The sequence below is a fragment of the Trachurus japonicus genome, chromosome 12 (assembly GCF_045865225.1).
Source record: "Trachurus japonicus isolate A0001 chromosome 12, Traja_1.0".
NCBI lineage: Eukaryota > Metazoa > Chordata > Actinopteri > Carangiformes > Carangidae > Trachurus > Trachurus japonicus.
Window position 1 is genome coordinate 18,275,973 of NC_140918.1, and position 19,943 is coordinate 18,295,915.

A 19,943-nucleotide genomic window follows, 5' to 3' on the forward strand; every position below is an offset into this window, starting at 1 on the left:
CTTTTATATCGGAACTTCGCTCATCTTCTCCAAACGTGTAACGCTCTGACCGGAAGTGAAGGTTGCCGACCCTGCTGACTCGGTGTAGGCTATGGCTGTGAAAACTTTATATTTTAAGATGTACGGACAGCAATCGACCCAGATCGTGATGAGTTTTCTAATATATAGCTCTTTGTCAGCACATACATGTGATTAAAACTAAGACAGGACGGCGAACAAGCGTTTGACAAAGGTTTAAAATGCCGCCTTTTTGCATGAGTGTGTATGGGGAAAACGGTTTGTTTTCCCCCACAGGCCTAACCGGAAGTGACGTTTCCTTGCTTGCCGTCTGTGTCTCAATTGATTGATTTCACATTTTAAAAAGTAAGGACTTTTGTTGTATTTTATTTTTTTCATTTGTAATTTGGTTTTGCAGAACAAACAAAACAAAGTAGCCTAAAACAGAAAACTAAGCCAGTCAAACATTTAACCTTTACCCTTCAATAGGCTATAAATCATACAACCAGCCAGGGTTTTACACTTTTCTAATTAACAAACACAAAAGTAATCATTGACATCACTTGCAGCTGTGTTTAAACAACTCCATTTCCACGTTGCAGCTTAGTGTGTTACACATATGAAAACGAACGAGACGGTTTATCGAGACAAACTGGACCTAGACGTCCAGTCCTGACCCCTGACCCCCCAGGCACGAGGCCAGGTGAGTCATTAAACTTTGACCTTACCTTGAGGTCCATTTCTCCTCCAAACATCTTATAAAACGGAACTTGAGATAAACCTCCGCCAAACTCCAGGTGAGACTGTAAAGCTGAATATTTAAATCATTCATGCTGGGGTTAGCATCCGCAATGTAGCTGCGCAACGTTTAAGCTAACTGTGTAACACCTTTACATGAATATTGAATTAGATTTAGACCATACGTGAATGTAGTTGTACGCTGTAATGAAAGACGTTTAATTACTTTACGTAGCTTATTTACGTTTATTAGGGCGTTAAATGCAATTAGGCTACTGCAATCACATTCATGTTTGCTACTGCTTGTTAATGCTTAAGAGGGGACTAAATTAATTTTTGTTGCTGTAATTTCTTATTCATTTTTACTGAGAAAGCATACTGTAATACATTACTAAGAACAACAACGATGGTTATTAATATTTAATGATGTGGTACATGACATGAACATCCATTTACCTAGAAACAGGCTGCTGGGGGAAAAATACATGACAGCTAAAAGCCACAGTTTGAGGAACATGGGTTGCACCAGTGATGTACCAAGCACAACTTCTCCATCACAACTTCTGAGAAGAGTAAGTACTTGAAACTGAAATGTTCAGTATTAGCTACTGCTACAGCATCTTACTGTAAAGCTGCCAGGGCTCTATAACATACAATGTTTTCTGTCATAAACTGTGCAAACTTTGTCCAATTGGCTTTCATCACATAATGCATTAGATGTCCATATTATGTAAGCAAACCCTCCTAGACTAACTGGAAAAAAAACAAACCACATCATTTTTTTCCCACTTTGATGTGAGGATTATTTATCGGTCAGCATGGAGGCTCGAGCAGATACAAAATCTTATTAAAATCCTAGTTATGCAACATCACTGTATAGTGATGTGGTGGGAGCTTATGATGCTGCCCTCATGTCACTGGGTGGTTTTATAGAGTCAAGGAGGAATGAATGCTGCTGTATTTTGTTGACATTTTTTGCTTTGAGGCTGTGCTTGTAGGAATCCGTGTCTGCACTTGACAAACATGAATGAGATGTTTGCGGTCAGTGCTGAGGATGATGGGTCTGTTTGTGCAGAGTTTCCCGTCAGCGTCCTAATAGAGGATTAATTTGTGAGTGAATTTATGATTTATTTTCCCCTCTCAGATGTGCTGCACAGTGTAGATTAGAGCTGTTTGCTCCAGCTTCCTGTATTTCCTGTGTGTCTGGCTGTTGTACTTAACGGTGTGTGCGTGTGAGTTTGTGTGTTAATATTGTATAGTATAAGTGTGATTCATGGCTCTCCGTGCAAAGCTTTCAAATCTCCGTGGCCTGTTTGTATGTTTGTGTACAAATGTCTGAGTGGAGAGTGTGTGTGTGTGTGTGTGTGTGTGTCTGTGTGTATATGCATATGTGTGTTTTAGACAAGGGGGTGGGGTGGGTAGCATTGTTAACGTTCCTCATTGGCTGAAATATTTTCTCTGGCAACTAGAAAACGTGATCCTGCCTGCAGAGGCACTGCAGTGTGTGCTGCAACGAGAAAGAGTGGACGAGAGAGGGAGTGTGCGTATGTGAGAGAGAGAGAGAGAGAGAGAGAGAGAGAGGGAGGGAGGGAGGAGGGGATGGGCAGGCAAAACAAGCCTCATGCATAAGGAGGGTGCCAGAAGCACAGAGACAGAGAGGGAGAGTGTGTGCGTGGGCGTGTGCATGTATGTGTGAAAACAGTGCGCATGTGTGACTGTGAGGCGCACTGACTGAAGCAGACAGGAGGAGAAAGAGGAGTAATGAACGGCAGCTGAGTCGAGAGGTAACAGCAGAAGAGAGGGAACGAAGGAGAAGAGAGGTTTACCTGAAGAGACCAGTAGAAAGAGAGAGGGATAGGAGGGGAAAAAGGGAAGGAAGAGAAAGGGACGTGCACGCTGAGGAACACAGCAGCACAGACACTCAGGTCACTACACATAATAAGCTGAATAATTTGAGAGGCTTAGGAAGAGAGAGAGAGAGAGAGAGGAACAGAGGGATGGAGAAAGAGATACCAGAGGGAGACGCTCAGCCACAGCTCGTCAGAGAAGGAGCAAGGGTGGGAGAGTGAAGGACAAAGGTACCAGAGGGAAGAGGAGGAGAGGAAACGACGGATGCGGAGCACAACGAAAGCAGCCCGAGACATGACGCATCCACCTCGCAGCGGCTTCCTCCATCTTACATCTCCTCCATCTTTTTCCTCCCCTCCTCGCTGCCGCCGCTGCTTGTCGTTCATCCTGCCAGAGTCATATGGACAGGAGCGAGCATCCTCCCACTGCTGAGGCATCGCCTGAACAAAGAGACTGAGCGGCTTCGGTTCGTCTTCGCAAGAGCAACATCCACAACGTCAACATCGGCCAAAGCTGGTGGAGGGAACGAGGAGGACCTGGAGAAAGGACTGGAATGAGACAAGTGCGTAACCAGACAGGTGAGGAGGGTCGGTGTGTGATGGTGTCCTGTGTGTTTATCTTCATCTTCTGCACCTGTGCGATCTGTATGTTCCAGATGTGCGATGCTGGGCTCCTCTGTGTAGCTTCTCTTCTTTTCTTTTTTTAATCTCCTGTTGTAGAAGAACACAATAGACAGCAGTGGTCTTTGCCTTTTGCTTTGTTACACTGAGCTTGGATTTACATGGTTGTTGCATCATGGTCGTCCATTTTGCAAACGTACACACACACACACATGAATGGATGCATGAATGGAAACAAATGTGCACACACACCTACACACCTGCTTATCTGCACAGACCACAATGCTGTTTGAGTTTGGGTGGGAGATGGTTATCTTGTGGGTACGGTGTCTTCAGCGGATGTGACATTTGACAGACCTCTGCACAGAAAGACAGGCAGACTGTGGGTGCAGTGGGTGGAGGGGTGGGGGTTATAGGGGACAGGGCAAGAACGGCCTGTTCTGTAGTTGTCAGCAGCACTAAGGCATCTCTCTATATTGGCCATACATTGGCGCTGCAGTGAGAGTGCTGGGCACACCATGCTGCGATTGCATAACTGCTGCTCCTGAGCTGCACCCCTCCCACATGCGAGGCAGCGAGCTAGAGCCGCTCCATCTCACACGGCCCAAACATTTCGGCCACCTCACCTCTGTCTCATTGATGAATCCCATCTCTCTCGGGCTCGCACGACATCAACAGTGCAGTCCACCTTCAACCCTGTGCTGAGACAGTCTCCTTTAAAGAAAAATCAATCCTCTTAATCACTCAAACCACTGTTGTTATTGAAGAGCTGGGCATTTGCTGAAGCTTTCCCTCATAAATCTTGTATGAGGTCTGTGTCAGGCAGAGCGGTGCTGGTTATTGCTTTTATTTTTCTGCCTGTGTGCAGCTCTGCCATGTTGCTGTGGGAGCTACATAGACGAGAACAAAGAGCACTTGGCTGTAATGAATTGCGAAGCAAAATGGCCGATGTCTGCCATGAATGACAGCGGGAAGAATTATTAAAAACCTCCCCCACATACTCAGCGAGCACTTCATGCCCATGCAAAATTTACAAACATCAGACTGCAATTATACAGTAGCTCTCGTGCCAAGTGATAACAGTGTGATAGATGGATTGACTGTAAATGTGTAGTTATCCTGTAGAGCCAGACATCAGATGTGGACCTGAATTATTGGAAAACAACAAACCTCAAGATGTGTTACATCAGCCTGACACCAACCCACTGCATGTCTTGTGCACGAGATTCAAAAAATGATGGTGTACAAATCTCCATTGAGAAAAAATATGATGTAAAAAGAAAACATTGGCATTTTAATCTGTAAACATATGAACGCAACACATGAGAAACATAAAAACAACCGAGACACCTAGCTCTGTCGGTTATCTGCATGCATGCAACACCCCACCATTTTCAATTCAAAAAGAAAAAGTGCCACAGTAGCACATCATCCTCCTGCTTTTCAATTATTCACAATAATTCACTGAATCCCTGCGAGCACCATGTTTCGCAGAGAGGAGCGGCGGCCGGCAAGCATACACTAAATCTGGGGATTTGTCCCCAGATCAAGCAAAGGTCATAATATGTTATGCAATCAGAATACGATATAATATCCCGCACAGGTCTGAGTTAGACATGTGACGATGCCTTTTTTTTACCAGCTGAGGCATGAATGTGGATACACATCTCAACATAGCTGGCATACCTGACGTACTGCTGGTATGTGGTGTAGGGGCAAGAAGACCCCAGACTCTGTTTTCTGTCTGCCCATAACGATAGATAGATAGATAGATAGATAGATAGATAGATAGATAGATAGATAGATAGATAGATAGATAGATAGATAGATAGATAGATAGATAGATAGATAGATAGATAGATAGATAGATAGATAGATAGATAGATAGATAGATAGACGGATAGACAGACAGATTATCATTGAGGGAAAAGAGAGAGAGACCGGTAGTGAGACAGAGCCTATGTGCAGGGTCTGTATGACTCATTCAGAACATGGTGCCCTTCTCCTCCCCTGGTGTGTGTGTGTGTGTGTGTGTGTGTGTGTGTGTGTGTGTGTGTGTGTGTGTGTGTGTGTAAGCGATGGAGGAACATAGTGGGAGTGTGAGGGGATAGGAATGTTCTAGTCATGTCCTCCTCGGGTCAGGTGTGTGTTTCTATCGGTCCAATCAGTCAAGAAGTAAACCGCGTGTTCACATTTAAAGATACTCCTTTTTGTGGCGCCTATCTTTTTGTTATCTGTTTGTTTGTGCGTCCAGCGGAATGTAAAGGGTGGTGCCGCGTTCGAGATGGGGAGATCACTGAAGGCGAGAATGTTCTCAGATACGTGTGTGTGACTTTATACTGTGTGTTTAATGGTATGAGGAATGTGCTGCTGAGACAGACTCCTCTGACATCCCTGTGGTCAGCTCTCCTCTTCCTCCTTTTGCTTGTGATGACAAGGTCAAATGCCTGCCATAATTTCATTAGTGTGATAATTCCTCTGCAGGGAAAGCATCCAGAGATATGTACACACACAGACACACACTCACGTACTATGTCAAGACTGTGGGAGAGCTGCAGGAGTTTACACTGTGTTAATATGGTGGCTGGGCCAGAGATGAGCTCCTTACATAACCGGAGAGGGCTCTGTCGATTAGGAGGAGGCTGCGCCAAAGCGGGCCCATCAGCAGGCAGCCTGCATCAGTTATCAGCCCTTTTCATAGCACTGTCACCAAATTAGAGGGTAATTTTAGCTGCTTCATCTCCCCCAGGCTCGAAGGCTCCTCATGCAGTCTGGTTGCTTTATCAACTCGACCCCTGCCACTATCAGACAGAAGTGTTTTCACAAGCTGTTTGTGTCCACAAAATGCGTCTGGGCATTTAAGGTCTGGGAGAAGCAGAGCTGATAATTTCTATTTCCTAAAAGTTTGACCAATAGCAAACCTGGCTTTTTAAGGCCCATACCTACATCAGTGTTTGAGAGTTTGAAAATAAATCATAATTATGTATAGGCTGAAGTTGAACATATTTTTATGGTTTTTATGTATTAATAATAAGAAGTATTTTAGTTAATATCATAGTTGGGCCATTTCTGAATTAGCTCAATAGATCTTTTGCGTTTCTCCTTGCAATTTGTGTTATCAATTTGCGAGAATTTAAGGAGGTTAGAGTTTTAGGTGGAGATTACAAATAGGTGAAACATGATGTTTCATTTTTGTAGTTAACATCATGGCCTCATATTGTGAGTACAAGGGTATGAGAAAAAAAACACAGGCTATTTTGGGAGAAGTATTGCAGCACTGCAGAGATGGAGACACATTTGGCGAGATTGTGAGTAATTCTGGTGAACAGGTCTGTGGTGTTTCAGCGCGGCGCGTACAAATACGTCAACATATTCATCGAGAAAAAAAATACGGGGGAGAAACAAATGTCGGCCGGAGCACCTGCTGTGGCTCACTGCATCACGTGAAAGTAATGGGCTGAACCACTTCCGTCTGTTAGGTACATCTCTCTCATTCGGTGTGAATCTTCAGCAGAGGTCGGAGGCAGGAAACCACAGAGAGGTGCATAGATAAACAAACCATAAATAGAAACCAGGACCAGTGCTGCGTTCCCTCTCCTCTTTTCTCTCTCTCTCTTTCTTGCCATGTAGGTCACCTCCTCTTCTCTGTGTTTTTTTTTTCCTCTAATGAATCATCACTGTTGACAGCCGTGCAGAGAATGAAAAGATGTGTCATCCTCCCTCTTCTGTTATTTGGCTGCAAAAAAAAAAAGGGAAAAAAAGCCTCCATTCGTACACTTGTTCTTTTTCACAAACCCACACACAGAATGACACAAAGCTTTCGTGCAGATTGTAACCTGTTCCCACTCATGTCAGGGTCTGGTTGACGCAAACCACAAGACGACTGAGTGTTGACAAGAAGCAGGAACCATGACGAGCGGCAACGCAACATGTGTCACAATCACCTGCTCTGAAAAGACAGCGCGGCAGGCTGTAGCTTCCTATTGTTCATTAGTTATACTCACTCTTCCTTTGCAGTTTATAATCAATCTTGGCTGCAGCGCACTCATTTATATAACAAATTCATGTATATGTGTAGCCCAACACAGAACATGACTAATAACTGCCACAATACTGAACTGAACTGATCTGTGCGCTGATATTTGACATAAATTTGACTACTAATAATGATAATAATTGTAACATCAAAAAGATCTTATGAGATATTGCATTTACCCAGAGGCCATGTTGTTCGTCACACACATACTATCTACAGTAATGTCACCCAGTACAGTTCTGCCATAGCTTATCTTATGATGTTCAGCTTTTGATGACATTGTTGAAAAGGATTTTAAAAAGTTTATATATTTATGTTTATATTGCATTGGACTATAATGATTCTCAAAATAAGGTAAAGTAATAAAATAATAAGTGTCAAATAAATCTGAAGATTATAGACGGCAAGATGGCAGAGCTGCAACAATTCCTTCATTCACCGTTGCACAGAAAAGGGACAGCAATTTTTAATAGCCAAGAGAGAGGCCTGCTCTCTGTGCTCTCCCCCGAAAAGAGGCGACACGATAATTATCTCTCCGTTTAAGGAAATACACTCATGACCACAAGGCCAAGATGCAAAAGGAAGTGGGACAAATCTTTTTTTTCACTCAAGTGAACCATCCGAAAATCGTTTCTCATCAGATAAAGTGCAAAAGAAGCTGATCCCCATACAGATACATCTGAGTGAACACTGCTGGGGTTATTTTTTTATTTCCCCAAGATAAATTAGAAAAAATCAATGTGAAATCATTTTCTAAAGCGTGTCTGAGCTTTAATCGTCTTGTTACAGCAGCGTAATATCTCACAGCTTGTGTTATTTAGTGTGCGTGTGTTCAGCACAATGAAAACTGCTTCCTCCTGCATATCTTCATAAAGATAAAACCCTTCACATGTGTACGGCATATGAAATGCACGGCATTTAATAAATGTCACTAAACCTGAAAAACAGTTTTGTTTATCAGACGAGAAATTCATGCATACATATCCTTGTTTTGCTCTTTTCACAGGTTGACGGACCAAAGGGATCAAGTTGTGAGACTGTCTCACTGAAAAAAGGAGACCAGCACCGAGGCATCGTTCAGACAGTTATCTCCTCTGCTGCTGGGTGGACTGTTTGAAAGTCCAAAACACACCCTTCACTCCCACCTTTGAGGAATTGGAGCTTGAAGGAGTCATTCCAACAACAGCTATCTGAAGCAAGACACCTCCCAAAAAAAGACCTCCTCCTCCTCTTCCTTATCAACAAGCCACTGAGAGGGTCACACAGGGTCACCTGACCACACTGGGCCAACAGCAGAAAGAAAGAGGTTATTCTTTCTTTCTTTCTCACGCATTCAAGCCGAGGTGAAACACACCCGTAGCCAAAAACAGGAAGTTAAGCTGGCGTTTAAGCGAGACACACATGTGAGGGCCAGTTTGAGAAGGCAAGAGTTTCCCTTGGCAGGCCACAGGATACAGTTTAAGACAATACCTCTTGGACCTTTCTGAACTGCCTCTACTCACCCCACCCCCACTCACCCCTTGGGCTCCTCCACACTCTGTGAATGCAAAAAAACCCACTAACTGTACTGTATGTATATATGTGAGCATCTGTGTGCATATGAGATTATTTATTGGTTTTCACTGAGTGAGAACATATCTTTGTGCTAAAGTACTAACTGTCCTTGTGTGTGAATATACGTTTCTGTACACAGCCATCAGAGACAGCACAGGAACATCAGCCTAAGTGATTTAAAACAACAAAAAACTACCTTTAAGTAGTCAACACTGGTCACATACTGTAAGCTGGACTGTTAAATCATCTGCACATATCAGCTGTGACAGAACAAGAGCTACAGATTGTGGTGCTCTGGCTGAGCTCCTCTGTCTGTCTTCCCCTCATAAAGACTCAGGCTGACAGCAGTGCACACCAGGGGGGATCTCTGAGGGAAACATGGAGGCAACCATCCGTCCCCACGTCCCCTCGAATGGCTGACTTCAAAGCAGGAGCACAGTCTTTTCCCCCTTGCACAGAACCAAGCAGGGACTTCCAGCGCTGATCAGAGCCACAGCCCCTCTCTCTCCCGCCTCCACAAACGTGCGAATGTCCTGCCTCAGGCGTCAGCCCGTCACCATCCCCATGGACACCGTCAAGATCATCCAGTCGGAGAAGTTCCCCAGAGAGTGCCCAGTGCCCGTCACCCAGCCGCGCTATGCCCCGCCCCCCAGAGTGGCGTGGGACGGCGGAGGCGAAGGCGAGATTATTGTCAACCAGGCCTGCAGCGACCTGACCCTGGAAATAGCGGGGTCGCCCCGGGCGATGGTGTCCGCCCCGGCCCCCGTGACGCGCAGGGAGCAGAGCTTCCTGGCGCAGCGCAAAACCAGTGCCAACGAAATCTGCTACCACCAGTTCCACTACAAGATGGAAGACGTCATCGTCAACCAGTACGTGCTGCGCTCCTCCTCCACCTCGTCCTCCACCTCGTCCTCCTCCTCCTCGGGACCCGTCATGCCCTGCGAGCCCCTGGACTGCCCCACCTGCGGCCACACCTACAACTTCGCCGGCAAGCGCCCTCGCATCCTCTCCTGCCTGCACTCGGTGTGTGAGGAGTGCCTGCAGATCCTCTACGAGTCCTGTCCCAAGTACAAGTTCATCTCCTGCCCCACGTGCCGGCGCGAGACAGTGCTGTTCACTGACTATGGCCTGGCTGCTCTGGCCATCAACACCAGCATCCTGAGCCGCTTGCCCTCCGACCCCAACGGGCCCGTGCAGTGGGGCGGGGACGCCGACCGCAGCTGCTACCAGACTGTGCGCCAATACTGCCAGTCAGCCTGCACCTGCCAGATCGCCAACCCCTTGTCCTCCTGTGGCATCATGTAGACAAGGGGGGGCAGACTGCAGGCATGACTCGACGCTGCCCCCCACCCCGCCCCGCCCCGCCCCACCCCCATCGGCCCCCCCAACACCACCACTCTCTTCGTCTATAAGCTCTACCCTCTCTGCCAACTCCTTCTCACACACATACAGATAATAAATTTCTCCACAGATGTTATCTCTATATATTTAATAGCACAGATGGATGCTGTGTGGGACTTATGGATGCTGGTGGTTCAGTAAATAGTAAATAAATGTATTTTATGTATGGACTGGAATCCTATTCACCCTCTCTCGTTTGGTTGGACGTGTTTGTCATTGACATCTCTTTACATGGGAATGCCAGGGGAGGTCTATCCCCCCAACCTAGGTGAATAAAGATTAAATAATGATAAAAGTAACTCTGTGTGGCCTGTGCTTGTTATCTGTCAAGCTACAGAGCAATTACACCTGCAGAATACTGCTTTTTATTTTTTTATTTATTAGTAGTAGAAAACAGAATCCCTTAATTTTTTATATATGGTGGTAGTTAATGGTTTGGAGAATGAATGATTATTTATTGAGGTATTTTCTAATACATTGCACAGTTTAGATGGATTTAAATGGTTTTCATATATTATATGATTCTGGCTTTAATGCTTCACAAATTGATATTTTCAGACACAAAACTGGCAGTAGTTGTATTTTATTGACATTTATAGTGCAGTGTGCTGAAGAGTGCATACTAGTATTATTTTCCAATCTGCAATTTTGACAGGTGATAAAATATTTTTCTTATGAAGCTTTGTTCTCCGCTGAATTATGAATGACATGACACATAATGAAACTACATACTGTACTTACTTCCACATGGCAGTTTTTACAGAAAATTACCCCATTTATCAGTATAAATAATGAAGGCAAGTATATAAAAGGTAATAAATAAACATGGCTACATTGCTACAGCGCATTGGCCGAAAAGGAAGTAAGTTTGAAAGCAGCGACAGTGCTCGAACATTTAAAGAGAAGTCCAAGAAAATGTCCAAATATCATGACATACACTGGGGTCCGTTCATAAAGCCACAGTCTTCCTCCTCCTCCTGAACAGCTGGCTGAGCCGACGCCGGGCCGAGGTTTTCTCAGATGACTGCATCTCTTGGCTGTGCAGATAAAAAATTCATCAGACATAGCTAAGGCAAGACTGTGTGGGAAACTGGGGGCAGTGTGTTAGCAAAGTTTCATGAAAAAAGGACAAAATGTTCAAGGGGAACAGATGCACAGACTGAAAATGAACTCCCAGCAGTGCCTCTGCATCTATTGTGCATTAGCTGTGGAGCACTGCATCGCTGTGGCTGGCTGCCATGTTGGAGCAGCACACACATTTCCTCAGAGCATCATGCATCATATGAGATTAATAATGCTGTCCCCTTAAAGGTTACTGGTATAAATACAACATCTTACCAGTTTGTATCTCTCGGAAGAGTCGCGCCTCGTCTCAAAGACACGATTTTTAACTTCCAGTTCTTGAGAGATTTATTCCTCTCCCCCTGTTTTGTCTCCTGAAAACACATATTGAACTATTTGTGAACCAGAATGATGGAAGATTTTGAGAAAAGGTTTAATAAAAAAATCTTATAACAATATAAATGACAGTATTTGAATTCTTTAGGTGGTGTTTTGGTTGTGTTGTTTACCCAGATACTAATCATGTGTTGTGTAATCCGTTGTACCTCTTTTTCATGCTCTTCCTCTTCATCCTTCTCCAGAAGTTCATCTGTATTCAGAGGCTGCCCTCTATAGTCTAACTTCATATTTCCTGCACCAAACACAAAATATTATGAACACATGGTTTATTTTCTTCTCCTCTGTGGTGGTTCAATTCCTAGCATATCTTAATTATACAAAATACATCATTATAAAAAGTTAAAGTGAAAATGGATAGAAATCAAATGACTTACTTAAATGCAGCATTGCAAGATTTGTGTCTGAAGCTGATCTCCGCCTAAAATGTCTGTGAGTGTTCAGCCTATGTGTCTGTTGTTGTTGCTGTTGTTCACTGGAGCTTTGTTCTGCATTTTCTACATTTTCAAGTCTTTGACATGAGGCAAGGTCCTGCTCCGCCACTTCAGAGTCACCTGGACAGGTGTTCAGAGCCTGAAAGAGTCAAGTGACGAGACGGAAAATATTGTCATGGTTCGATTCACATTACAAACCCTCAGGTGGCAAGAAGACATCCTGTCATCGTCCGCTTGACAAGACCACGTCATGTTTGTAAACCCAGCACAGTGTGAAAACTGTGACAGCTTCTTAATTGCTTTACAAAGATGTGATACATGACTGTCTTCACCTGGCTCACTGGCGTGTCTTGATGTTCCCGCTGGGTATCCTCCTCTGTCTGTAACGCACGGTTGTGCATCTGTTGTCTGGCAATTTCCTCCAGCATTTGGCACACCTGCTCCAGGTAGTCCAACCCTGGGCTCAGGCCTGTCGTCTCCTCCTCACCAAACACCTGCACACACCATCAATAAAGTGTTACCTTTTATTTAAAAAAAATAAATATATATATATATCATATTAACAGACACAACACATCACCATCTACTGGATTCATTTTGAGCAAAGATTCATGGTCATCAGAGGATGTACGAATACTAGCAACTTAACAACTTTGGTGATCACCTGTGTTTCTTCTAATGCAACGATGAGGTTGACAGTTTTATTGAAATGTGCCAGCAACCATTAGAAATCTGGTACGCACACATGTAGGGCCAATACTCAGTGTGCTTTCAGTGTCTTACAGGCTACAGCACCATCACCAGGTCAAGTTTTCAATTCATTCAGTACTTTGGAATCTGATCAATTCCCATTAGCTTCAGTATTACTATGCTAATTAGTTGATATCATGCCAACCTGCTGAGCTAACATGGAGAATTTGCCAAACATCAACATGTTGACGTTGTCATTGTGAGCATATTAGCATGCTGAAGTTAGCAGCTCAAAGCACTGCCATATCTCAGTACAGTTTCAAAGAGCTGCTAGCATAGCTTCTTGTAGCTATGCAAATGATTTTCTTAGTGAGGCCTAATTTATCAATTTATTGTTTTGTTTTGTTTTGTTTTGTTTTTCTTTTTTTCCCTTTTATTTCATGTTAATTTTGTTTGTTTTGTTTCAGAGCAGGACTTGCTGTCCTCAAAATTCAAAAGTCCAACTTTCTACATAGCCACAACAAAGAAAAGTTTTAAATTAAACACATTTTAAAAGCTGAAAAGGGAAAACCAGTATTGATTAGTTTCTCTTACAAATCAGTTACAGTTACAACATTACTTGCATCAAATTATGCTGAGAATAGATCTTGCAGAGGAGAATTTCAGGACGAGGATTAGAATAGATTATGATATTAAGGACACAGCGCTCTATTGCATTTCTGAACCCTCTGAGTTATCCTTTTTCATGAACCTTGAAATCACAAATTGTTCAGTCAGAATATCTCAGCTTGTCTGGGTACTTATCTCTTATTACTTTTGATATATACAGAGCTGAAAGAAGGAAGTACCATTCAGGGATCACATGTGGGTTGGTATAGTATATAGTGTCAGCTACTTGACCTGTCAGTAATGCAGTCTTTTAACCCTGGCCTTGGCACATGAAGAATTAACTGCCTACACACCCACGGACTAAGAAACAAACAGTTGCAACACAATTGCAATTAATTCCGTGTCATCATTTTTGCATTGTCAGTAGGAACTGGTTTTCACACTGAGCTCACCCACTTATGATGGATATACAGAGGAATGTTTCCAGTGTTTCTTTACATATTTGCTTCTATCGGATTCAGACAAAAGATTGTCCGGTGTGTGGTTACCACCAATGTCTGTCACATTTATCTAGAAAACGCTACCGACTGCTCAACTACCCCCGCATGTCTCCATCCATTCCTCTCGTGCCTGCAGGCCGAAAGTCACCTGGGCAGACTGGTTTATGATCCTTTCGCACCACAAACGGACTCACACGGTAGTTTGCAAGCATCAAAGAAAGCATGAATGAGTAATGGCATGCCTGTCCTACTTAAAACTGGAAAGCAACTTAGCAACTGAATGTGTGTCGCAACCTTTTAACTATGGTAAAAGTAGAGGCATTGTCACACCTTTGGCACTTTTATCCATGTTTCTCAACTGTTACTTTGCAGGACCAGACACGTTAAAGTGAAACTCATTATGTAATTCTGAAACTGGTGGGAAACAAATGGGAAAATTTCCATAGTCTCATTGGGAACAGGATACAGACACTGTAGCTACAACATGTTTGTATCTCTGGCTCACAAAGAAACTGAATACTAAATTATTTGAGATTTGAACACAGCTTGTTACTTAGTTTGTTTTTTACATAAAGAGCATCTCACCTCCAATCTGTTCTTGTCATAATTCAGAGACATTGGCCGTCTGCACATTTTTGACATCTGCCTGATGGGTACTGAAGGGTAGGCTGTCCTTGGACTGAAACTCTGTGACCTTTGACCTCTTACTAAGTCCGTTGTGTGCCGTTGCCGCAGAAAAGATGCTTGAGGCTGTCGCCTGAGCCCATCCTCCACTGTAAGGGGCTCTGGGTCGTCCCTTTGAAGTTTAGAATAAGTCCTCTGTAGTGCTTGCTCCACTTTTAAGTGGACGGTGGTGGGCCTCCCCTGAGGTCTCCTGGGACAGAGTCGTGGGGACGAAGAGGAGGAAGAGGAAGGAACAGGAGAGGAGAGGACAGGAGACTGTGACGTTGAAGTTTGAGCGAGTCTGTCAACTTCTTCTCCTTCTGGTACAAATGCATCTATTTCTGCATTATCCGCCGAGACAGAGAAGGATGTGGCGTGGAAAGACGTATCAGAGCTGGCCGTCTCCACTCCAGAGTCCACCGACTCTGATCGCAGGTTTGTCTCCATGTCAGAGGAAGGTGTAGGTGAGTCTTCTTCATTATTTCCAAGCGAGTGTGAGTCAGAATACAGGCTTCCCTCAGTCATCCAAGCCTCCATTAGGTTCCCAAAACTCCTGTAGAGATTCATTTCCAGAGGTGTCTGTCCCCCACACCTGAGCGACTGAACTGCAGTGGTAACATGAAGACAGCGGTTGAGACAACCTACGCTGTCATTAGCTGAGGTGAGCTGGTGATGTAGCATTCAAAACATCCCCTGTGATCCGCCTCTGTTCCTTCACCCCGCCTCTCCCTCTCATCTGTCCTGTCACAGCACAGAGCTGCATGTTGATACCCGCTCCTTCCTGTAGTTAAATACTTGCGGGGGGGAAAAAGGCTGTGATTCATCTACAGCATTATTTGGACGTTTGATTTGTCCTCACACCTGTAAGAAACCTGAGACATAACAAGGACAAGTTGTGACATGGGTGCACAGATTTATTCAAGGATACTCTGCAGATACATTTCCCAGACACAGAGGTGCTGTAAAAAGGTAGCTGCTGGCTGACAAGAGCTGCAACACCACGTCGGTGGACTAAAACTCACTGCTATGAGCCGTGTGTGTGTGTGTCTGAGAGCGGTAACACAATATGTTAAAATTCTTCAGTGGATATAGAACATTAAGGTATGTGTGTGTGTGAGGAGGGGATCTACGAGAAGGGGTGGAAACAGTAAACGCTGTTTCGTCATTTCAACAAACCAAGATTAGAGATCTGAGACAGAAGGAATGTGTGTGCAGGAATGGATTCCTGTCTGCTTGATATGATCTACATTCCCCAGGTGGACAGTGACAGCACAGGTCGTCTGATCAAACACACAAGCCCCATTCTCAGTCCTGGAAACAAAAAACAATAGCATGTTCAACTGAGTCCGTGCACAGCTTGTTATTGTCTCCACCATGAACATGAATATTCACAGACGAGTGGAAAAATACTGTTCACCACACACTCATAGGCCTACACACACTTAAATCCATACAGTGTCCATCTCTTTCACGTCTTTGGGTTTATTTAAATTAAAAATGTCACTTGATATACTTGACTTTTGTCCTTTATACTGTACATATACAGGCCTAAATTAGTCCTTGTGTCCTCCTACTCATACAGTCTATGGTGTCATGACTTGCAACAACCTCAGAACGTCACTAGAGGTCGTTTTTGAGCATTTCTCAAGGATATCGATCTATCTACACCCATCTACTGTATACGAAACATGTTCCAATAATTATAATATTTAGAACAACAACAATAATACTTTTGTAAAAAAAAAAAAAAAAAAGAGGTGAATGATGATTTTGATATCTGCACTGTGACATTTACCCCCTGATTATAATTACAGTAATACAGTATTAGGCTATATAGGAGGAGGTGTGTTGGTACTGTGTAAAGGGCAGTTAATATGTTATGTAGCTGTGTAGCCGTATGTAACCTACCAATAGTGATAACAGCACTTACAAACAACAAGAACTAAATAACTACTGTTACGATAATAGAGACGATAATAATAAGACGTTTTTTTTATGTGTCAAATTGTCAAAATGGTCAAATATCGTGTAATTTCCACGCTCTCTCTAATTTAAAGTCTCACTGTTGTATTACTAAAAAAAAAAATTTAAAAACCAATTATTTTTGTCCTTGAACGTCAGTGTAGTGACAGCGCGTGAGTGTGTATCGCTATGTTTGTGTTTGATTCTCTGTAGCAACCGCAGCGAGCAGCGCGACGCGGCCACCTGCAGCAGTCCACAGCCGGAGCAGTATGGAGAAGTACGGCCCGAAACTGAGCAGAGCCCTGCTGACACCTGATCCTCACTATATACCGGGGTAAGGGTCCCATTATCTCACATGCACAGACATTAGAACAAAAACATACAGGCCTACACACACAACAACTAACTGACTCAACTAATTGTGCAGGGTGCGCTGTGTCTCCATGGATCACCTGCTGAGATAGGCTAACAAATCATAAGAGATGCAATATCAACAAGATGTAACATGGTGTTAAAGTGGCCTTAAAGTTTATTTTTTTTATTGTTTTCCTGTATTACTGCTGTAACTCATGGCTACAGTAAGGTGTTCCTGTTATTTTGTCCGTGCAGTTAAACAGTTACATCAGCCTACAGTTACTACAGCAAAGGGAAAGTAACACAAAACAAGTCTTAGCCTACTGTAGGTCATTGGAGAATACAATCTGAAATCTTTTGAAATGACATATAAACTAATCTCCCACCAAGACTGTACAACAGTGTAGATGCTTGTTTTTCAGGTATGCAGGGTACTGCCCTCAGCTGAAGTTTACAATGGGGAGGACCTATGGCCAACTCACATCTGAGCTGCTGAGTAGTCCTGACGTGAAATGCTCCAGCCGCCTGCCCCTCCAAATAGGTCACGTCCCCTTCACTGACACAGACAACACAGCTCTCCTGTCACTGAGAAGCACCCCCGACAGTAACGTGAAGAAGATGATACCAGGATACACAGGCAGGTATCACACACTAGCACGAGGGAGGTCAACAAAGTAACTGAACACCTCCTGAAATTTTATTTTAAATTAGGATAAAACTCCACTGCGAAAATTGGCAACATTTTAATTCACAAGGTGTTAATTAGTTCTGATGTGAAAGAACTAAATGCTAATTAGCAGCATGTGTCACTTCCAAATGAAGTCTGGCAATGAGCCTTTAAAATGGGAGTTTTCACAGCAACATGAAAACAAATCATCTGCATCCAACTGCTAAATTAATGACTATAAGCAAGCAGGTAAATGGGACAGAGTTGGAAATCAAGACAATATCCACAGAACAGCTGCATAAAAAGACTCTGATATACAATGATAACACTTAGGAGTAGCCAGTGGTGATTTCAAAGTGTAACATTGTAGATTTACTGTATTTGGTCTAAAAATGACACATGATGCAAACATATTTACTCTATTTACTTTGTGCCAAAGAAAATAGCCTGGTCAATTTCAAAATTGTTCACAGAAATATAGAGTAACAGGGACTGTCTTTATGGAAAGATGTTGTGGATAACTTTTTTTTAAAATGCCCCTTTTTTGGTGCTGTGAGAAACACACACAAACACACACAAAAAATCAAATTCAGTTCTGTTGCATTGGGGTAAAACATAAATCACAGAGACTAATTATATGAAAACCAGAGCAAATCCACATGAAACCATCTTTACGGCTCTAGACGCCACTATAGTTCAGATGAAACGTCCCTTTAATGTTGCTTCTTGTTGTTTTAGGGTTCATCCCAAGACGTAGAAACTACTTCTCCTGCAGCTACTCTGAAACATGTCGTAAAGCCCTGACTGAATTTTACCAGGAAGGGCGTGCGCAGACTCGACAGCAGTCTACAAACCTGCCAGTTATTGCCAACTACGCCTGTCAACAGCCTGAAGTAATCTCCCTATACACACCATACTGTACACACATACCACGGCTTTTGTGCGGTCTCTGTAGCTGACATGTCACCTCAGAGTAACTTCACTCTTGTTTAATTATCCATGGTGAGGTCCATTGTCAGTTCACTGTAATGTAATCCAATTTAAAACAAAGCCTGAAAGACAGGAACAGGACAGCTCCATACAACAACCAAACACAGATTCATCAGTAATATATAAACGCTTACATTATTCATTTAGATGAAATCTGTGTAATTGTGTGCTTATTTGTGTTGCTGCTTCCCTATAATTAGGATTAGTTTATCATCTCTGATCTGTACTCTGTCATCTTCTGGCCCAGAGACCAACCTCCTCCCTGAAAGCCATCACCAACAATGTGGTCACCTACGAACCATTGAAGCCCTTCATCCCACCTGGAAAACCATATTACATGGAAGATGATAACCCACAGAAGCACTTTATCTCAGGTATGAGGCAAAGACCCTAACCCTAACCCTTACAGCTGGTACCCACAGCATGCAGCTGTTTAACCACACAACATCAAATGTTTTAAATGTCGAAGCAAACTCGTTATAAAACAGACGGAACAACATTAGCTATAATTTACAGTCATGTTTCTGGCTACAACCTGACTCACATAAATCCACATTTGATTCCCTTTTAGCTCTTTTGTCTTGGTCATTAGGAAATATTTGGCTCTATAGCTGCTATAAGTGCAACAATGTCCACTGGTTACAAGTTTTGCTTTGTATTATTTAATGCCAGGTGGAAAAAGATGCAGTGGTTGTAATTTATCACAGGAAAACATGAGATTGTTGCCCAATTTAGCTGTGCAGGGTATAAAGCCAAAACAATGAGCTAAAGGAGGGTAAAAACAGTGGATTTCAGTTTTCTATATAATATATACTTTTGCATAGAGATGCTAAAGAGTTGACAATGTGCTCCCGTGAGTGAAAGAGTGATGTCTTTCTGCAGGATTTACAGGACATGTGCCAAAATCCCGTAACTTAATCGGTAAAGGTTATCCCATGACCACCAACCAGGCACTGATCCTGTTTGGAAAGCAGCAGAGGAGTGAGCCCGTTGTTCAAGAGGTCCCAGGGAGGAAGAACAGCACAACACCCTCTATGCCCTCTATCTACCCACCAGACAGGGGCATCATGCCGTCATTCACAGGACACATCCCAGGTCTGTGTCAGATCTTAGGAACACATCACACCCAAGAAAAGGATGATCATAAAAGTTACTTAACTGGACAAAACATAAAGCATTGCTAACTCTACACCACCCCACAGGATACCAGTTCATGTATGGACATACCCGCGGCCAACTTACCCAGAATGCACTGGAAAAGAGTGGCATCAAGAGGAGCCGTGGAGAAAAGTCATAAAACAGTCACACACATCAATAAAAGGATCATTATCGGCATGATGAGTCAAATCTAATAACTTATCAGGAAGTCCTCACATTACCATGACAACAATCAGTGCTGGACGTGAAGTAATATGTGTACAT

At 43.3% G+C, this 19,943-nt stretch overlaps 3 protein-coding genes across 4 annotated transcripts; 2 read left to right on the forward strand and 1 right to left on the reverse strand.

Annotated features, from left to right (window-relative positions):
- The first annotated feature begins 2,374 nt into the window (after positions 1–2,374).
- On the forward strand, positions 2,375–10,493 carry rnf208 (ring finger protein 208). Of its 2 annotated transcripts, none has more exons than XM_085793690.1 (2): positions 2,375–3,161; positions 8,246–10,493. In XM_085793690.1, exon 2 carries the CDS (start codon positions 9,322–9,324, stop codon positions 10,096–10,098), a length of 777 nt encoding a protein of 258 aa, XP_085649816.1. In that variant the 5' UTR covers positions 2,375–3,161; positions 8,246–9,321; the 3' UTR covers positions 10,099–10,493. The 2 variants fall into 2 exon arrangements, with proteins under 2 accessions (XP_085649816.1, XP_085649817.1); XM_085793691.1 differs by having other exon boundaries at positions 2,458–3,145.
- A 268-nt stretch (positions 10,494–10,761) lies between these two features.
- On the reverse strand, positions 10,762–15,329 carry LOC146977437 (uncharacterized). The gene is made up of 6 exons (XM_085793689.1): positions 14,471–15,329; positions 12,419–12,580; positions 12,030–12,225; positions 11,802–11,887; positions 11,533–11,630; positions 10,762–11,231 (listed from the first exon to the last, which is right to left on the reverse strand). Exons 1-6 carry the CDS (start codon positions 15,227–15,229, stop codon positions 11,144–11,146), a joined length of 1,389 nt encoding a protein of 462 aa, XP_085649815.1. The 5' UTR covers positions 15,230–15,329; the 3' UTR covers positions 10,762–11,143.
- A 1,435-nt stretch (positions 15,330–16,764) lies between these two features.
- On the forward strand, positions 16,765–19,856 carry cimip2b (ciliary microtubule inner protein 2B). Its single transcript, XM_085793694.1, has 6 exons — positions 16,765–16,844; positions 17,287–17,501; positions 18,270–18,424; positions 18,769–18,895; positions 19,404–19,616; positions 19,724–19,856. Exons 1-6 carry the CDS (start codon positions 16,780–16,782, stop codon positions 19,816–19,818), a joined length of 870 nt encoding a protein of 289 aa, XP_085649820.1. The 5' UTR covers positions 16,765–16,779; the 3' UTR covers positions 19,819–19,856.
- Positions 19,857–19,943: the final 87 nt, after the last annotated feature.

Coding starts and splice junctions, on each gene's coding strand:
- cimip2b (XM_085793694.1), top strand. CDS start 16,780: ATGGAGAAGTACGGCCCGAAACTGAGCAGAGCCCTGCTGACACCTGAT. Junction 17,502..18,269: donor GATGATACCAGGATACACAG/GCAGGTATCACA, acceptor TTGTTGTTTTAG/GGTTCATCCCAAGACGTAGA. Junction 18,425..18,768: donor ACGCCTGTCAACAGCCTGAA/GTAATCTCCCTA, acceptor CTTCTGGCCCAG/AGACCAACCTCCTCCCTGAA.
- LOC146977437 (XM_085793689.1), bottom strand. CDS start 15,229: ATGCTACATCACCAGCTCACCTCAGCTAATGACAGCGTAGGTTGTCTC. Junction 11,631..11,801: donor AGGAAGAGCATGAAAAAGAG/GTACAACGGATT, acceptor ATGTGTTTTCAG/GAGACAAAACAGGGGGAGAG. Junction 11,232..11,532: donor CTTCCGAGAGATACAAACTG/GTAAGATGTTGT, acceptor TTATCTGCACAG/CCAAGAGATGCAGTCATCTG.
- rnf208 (XM_085793690.1), top strand. CDS start 9,322: ATGTCCTGCCTCAGGCGTCAGCCCGTCACCATCCCCATGGACACCGTC.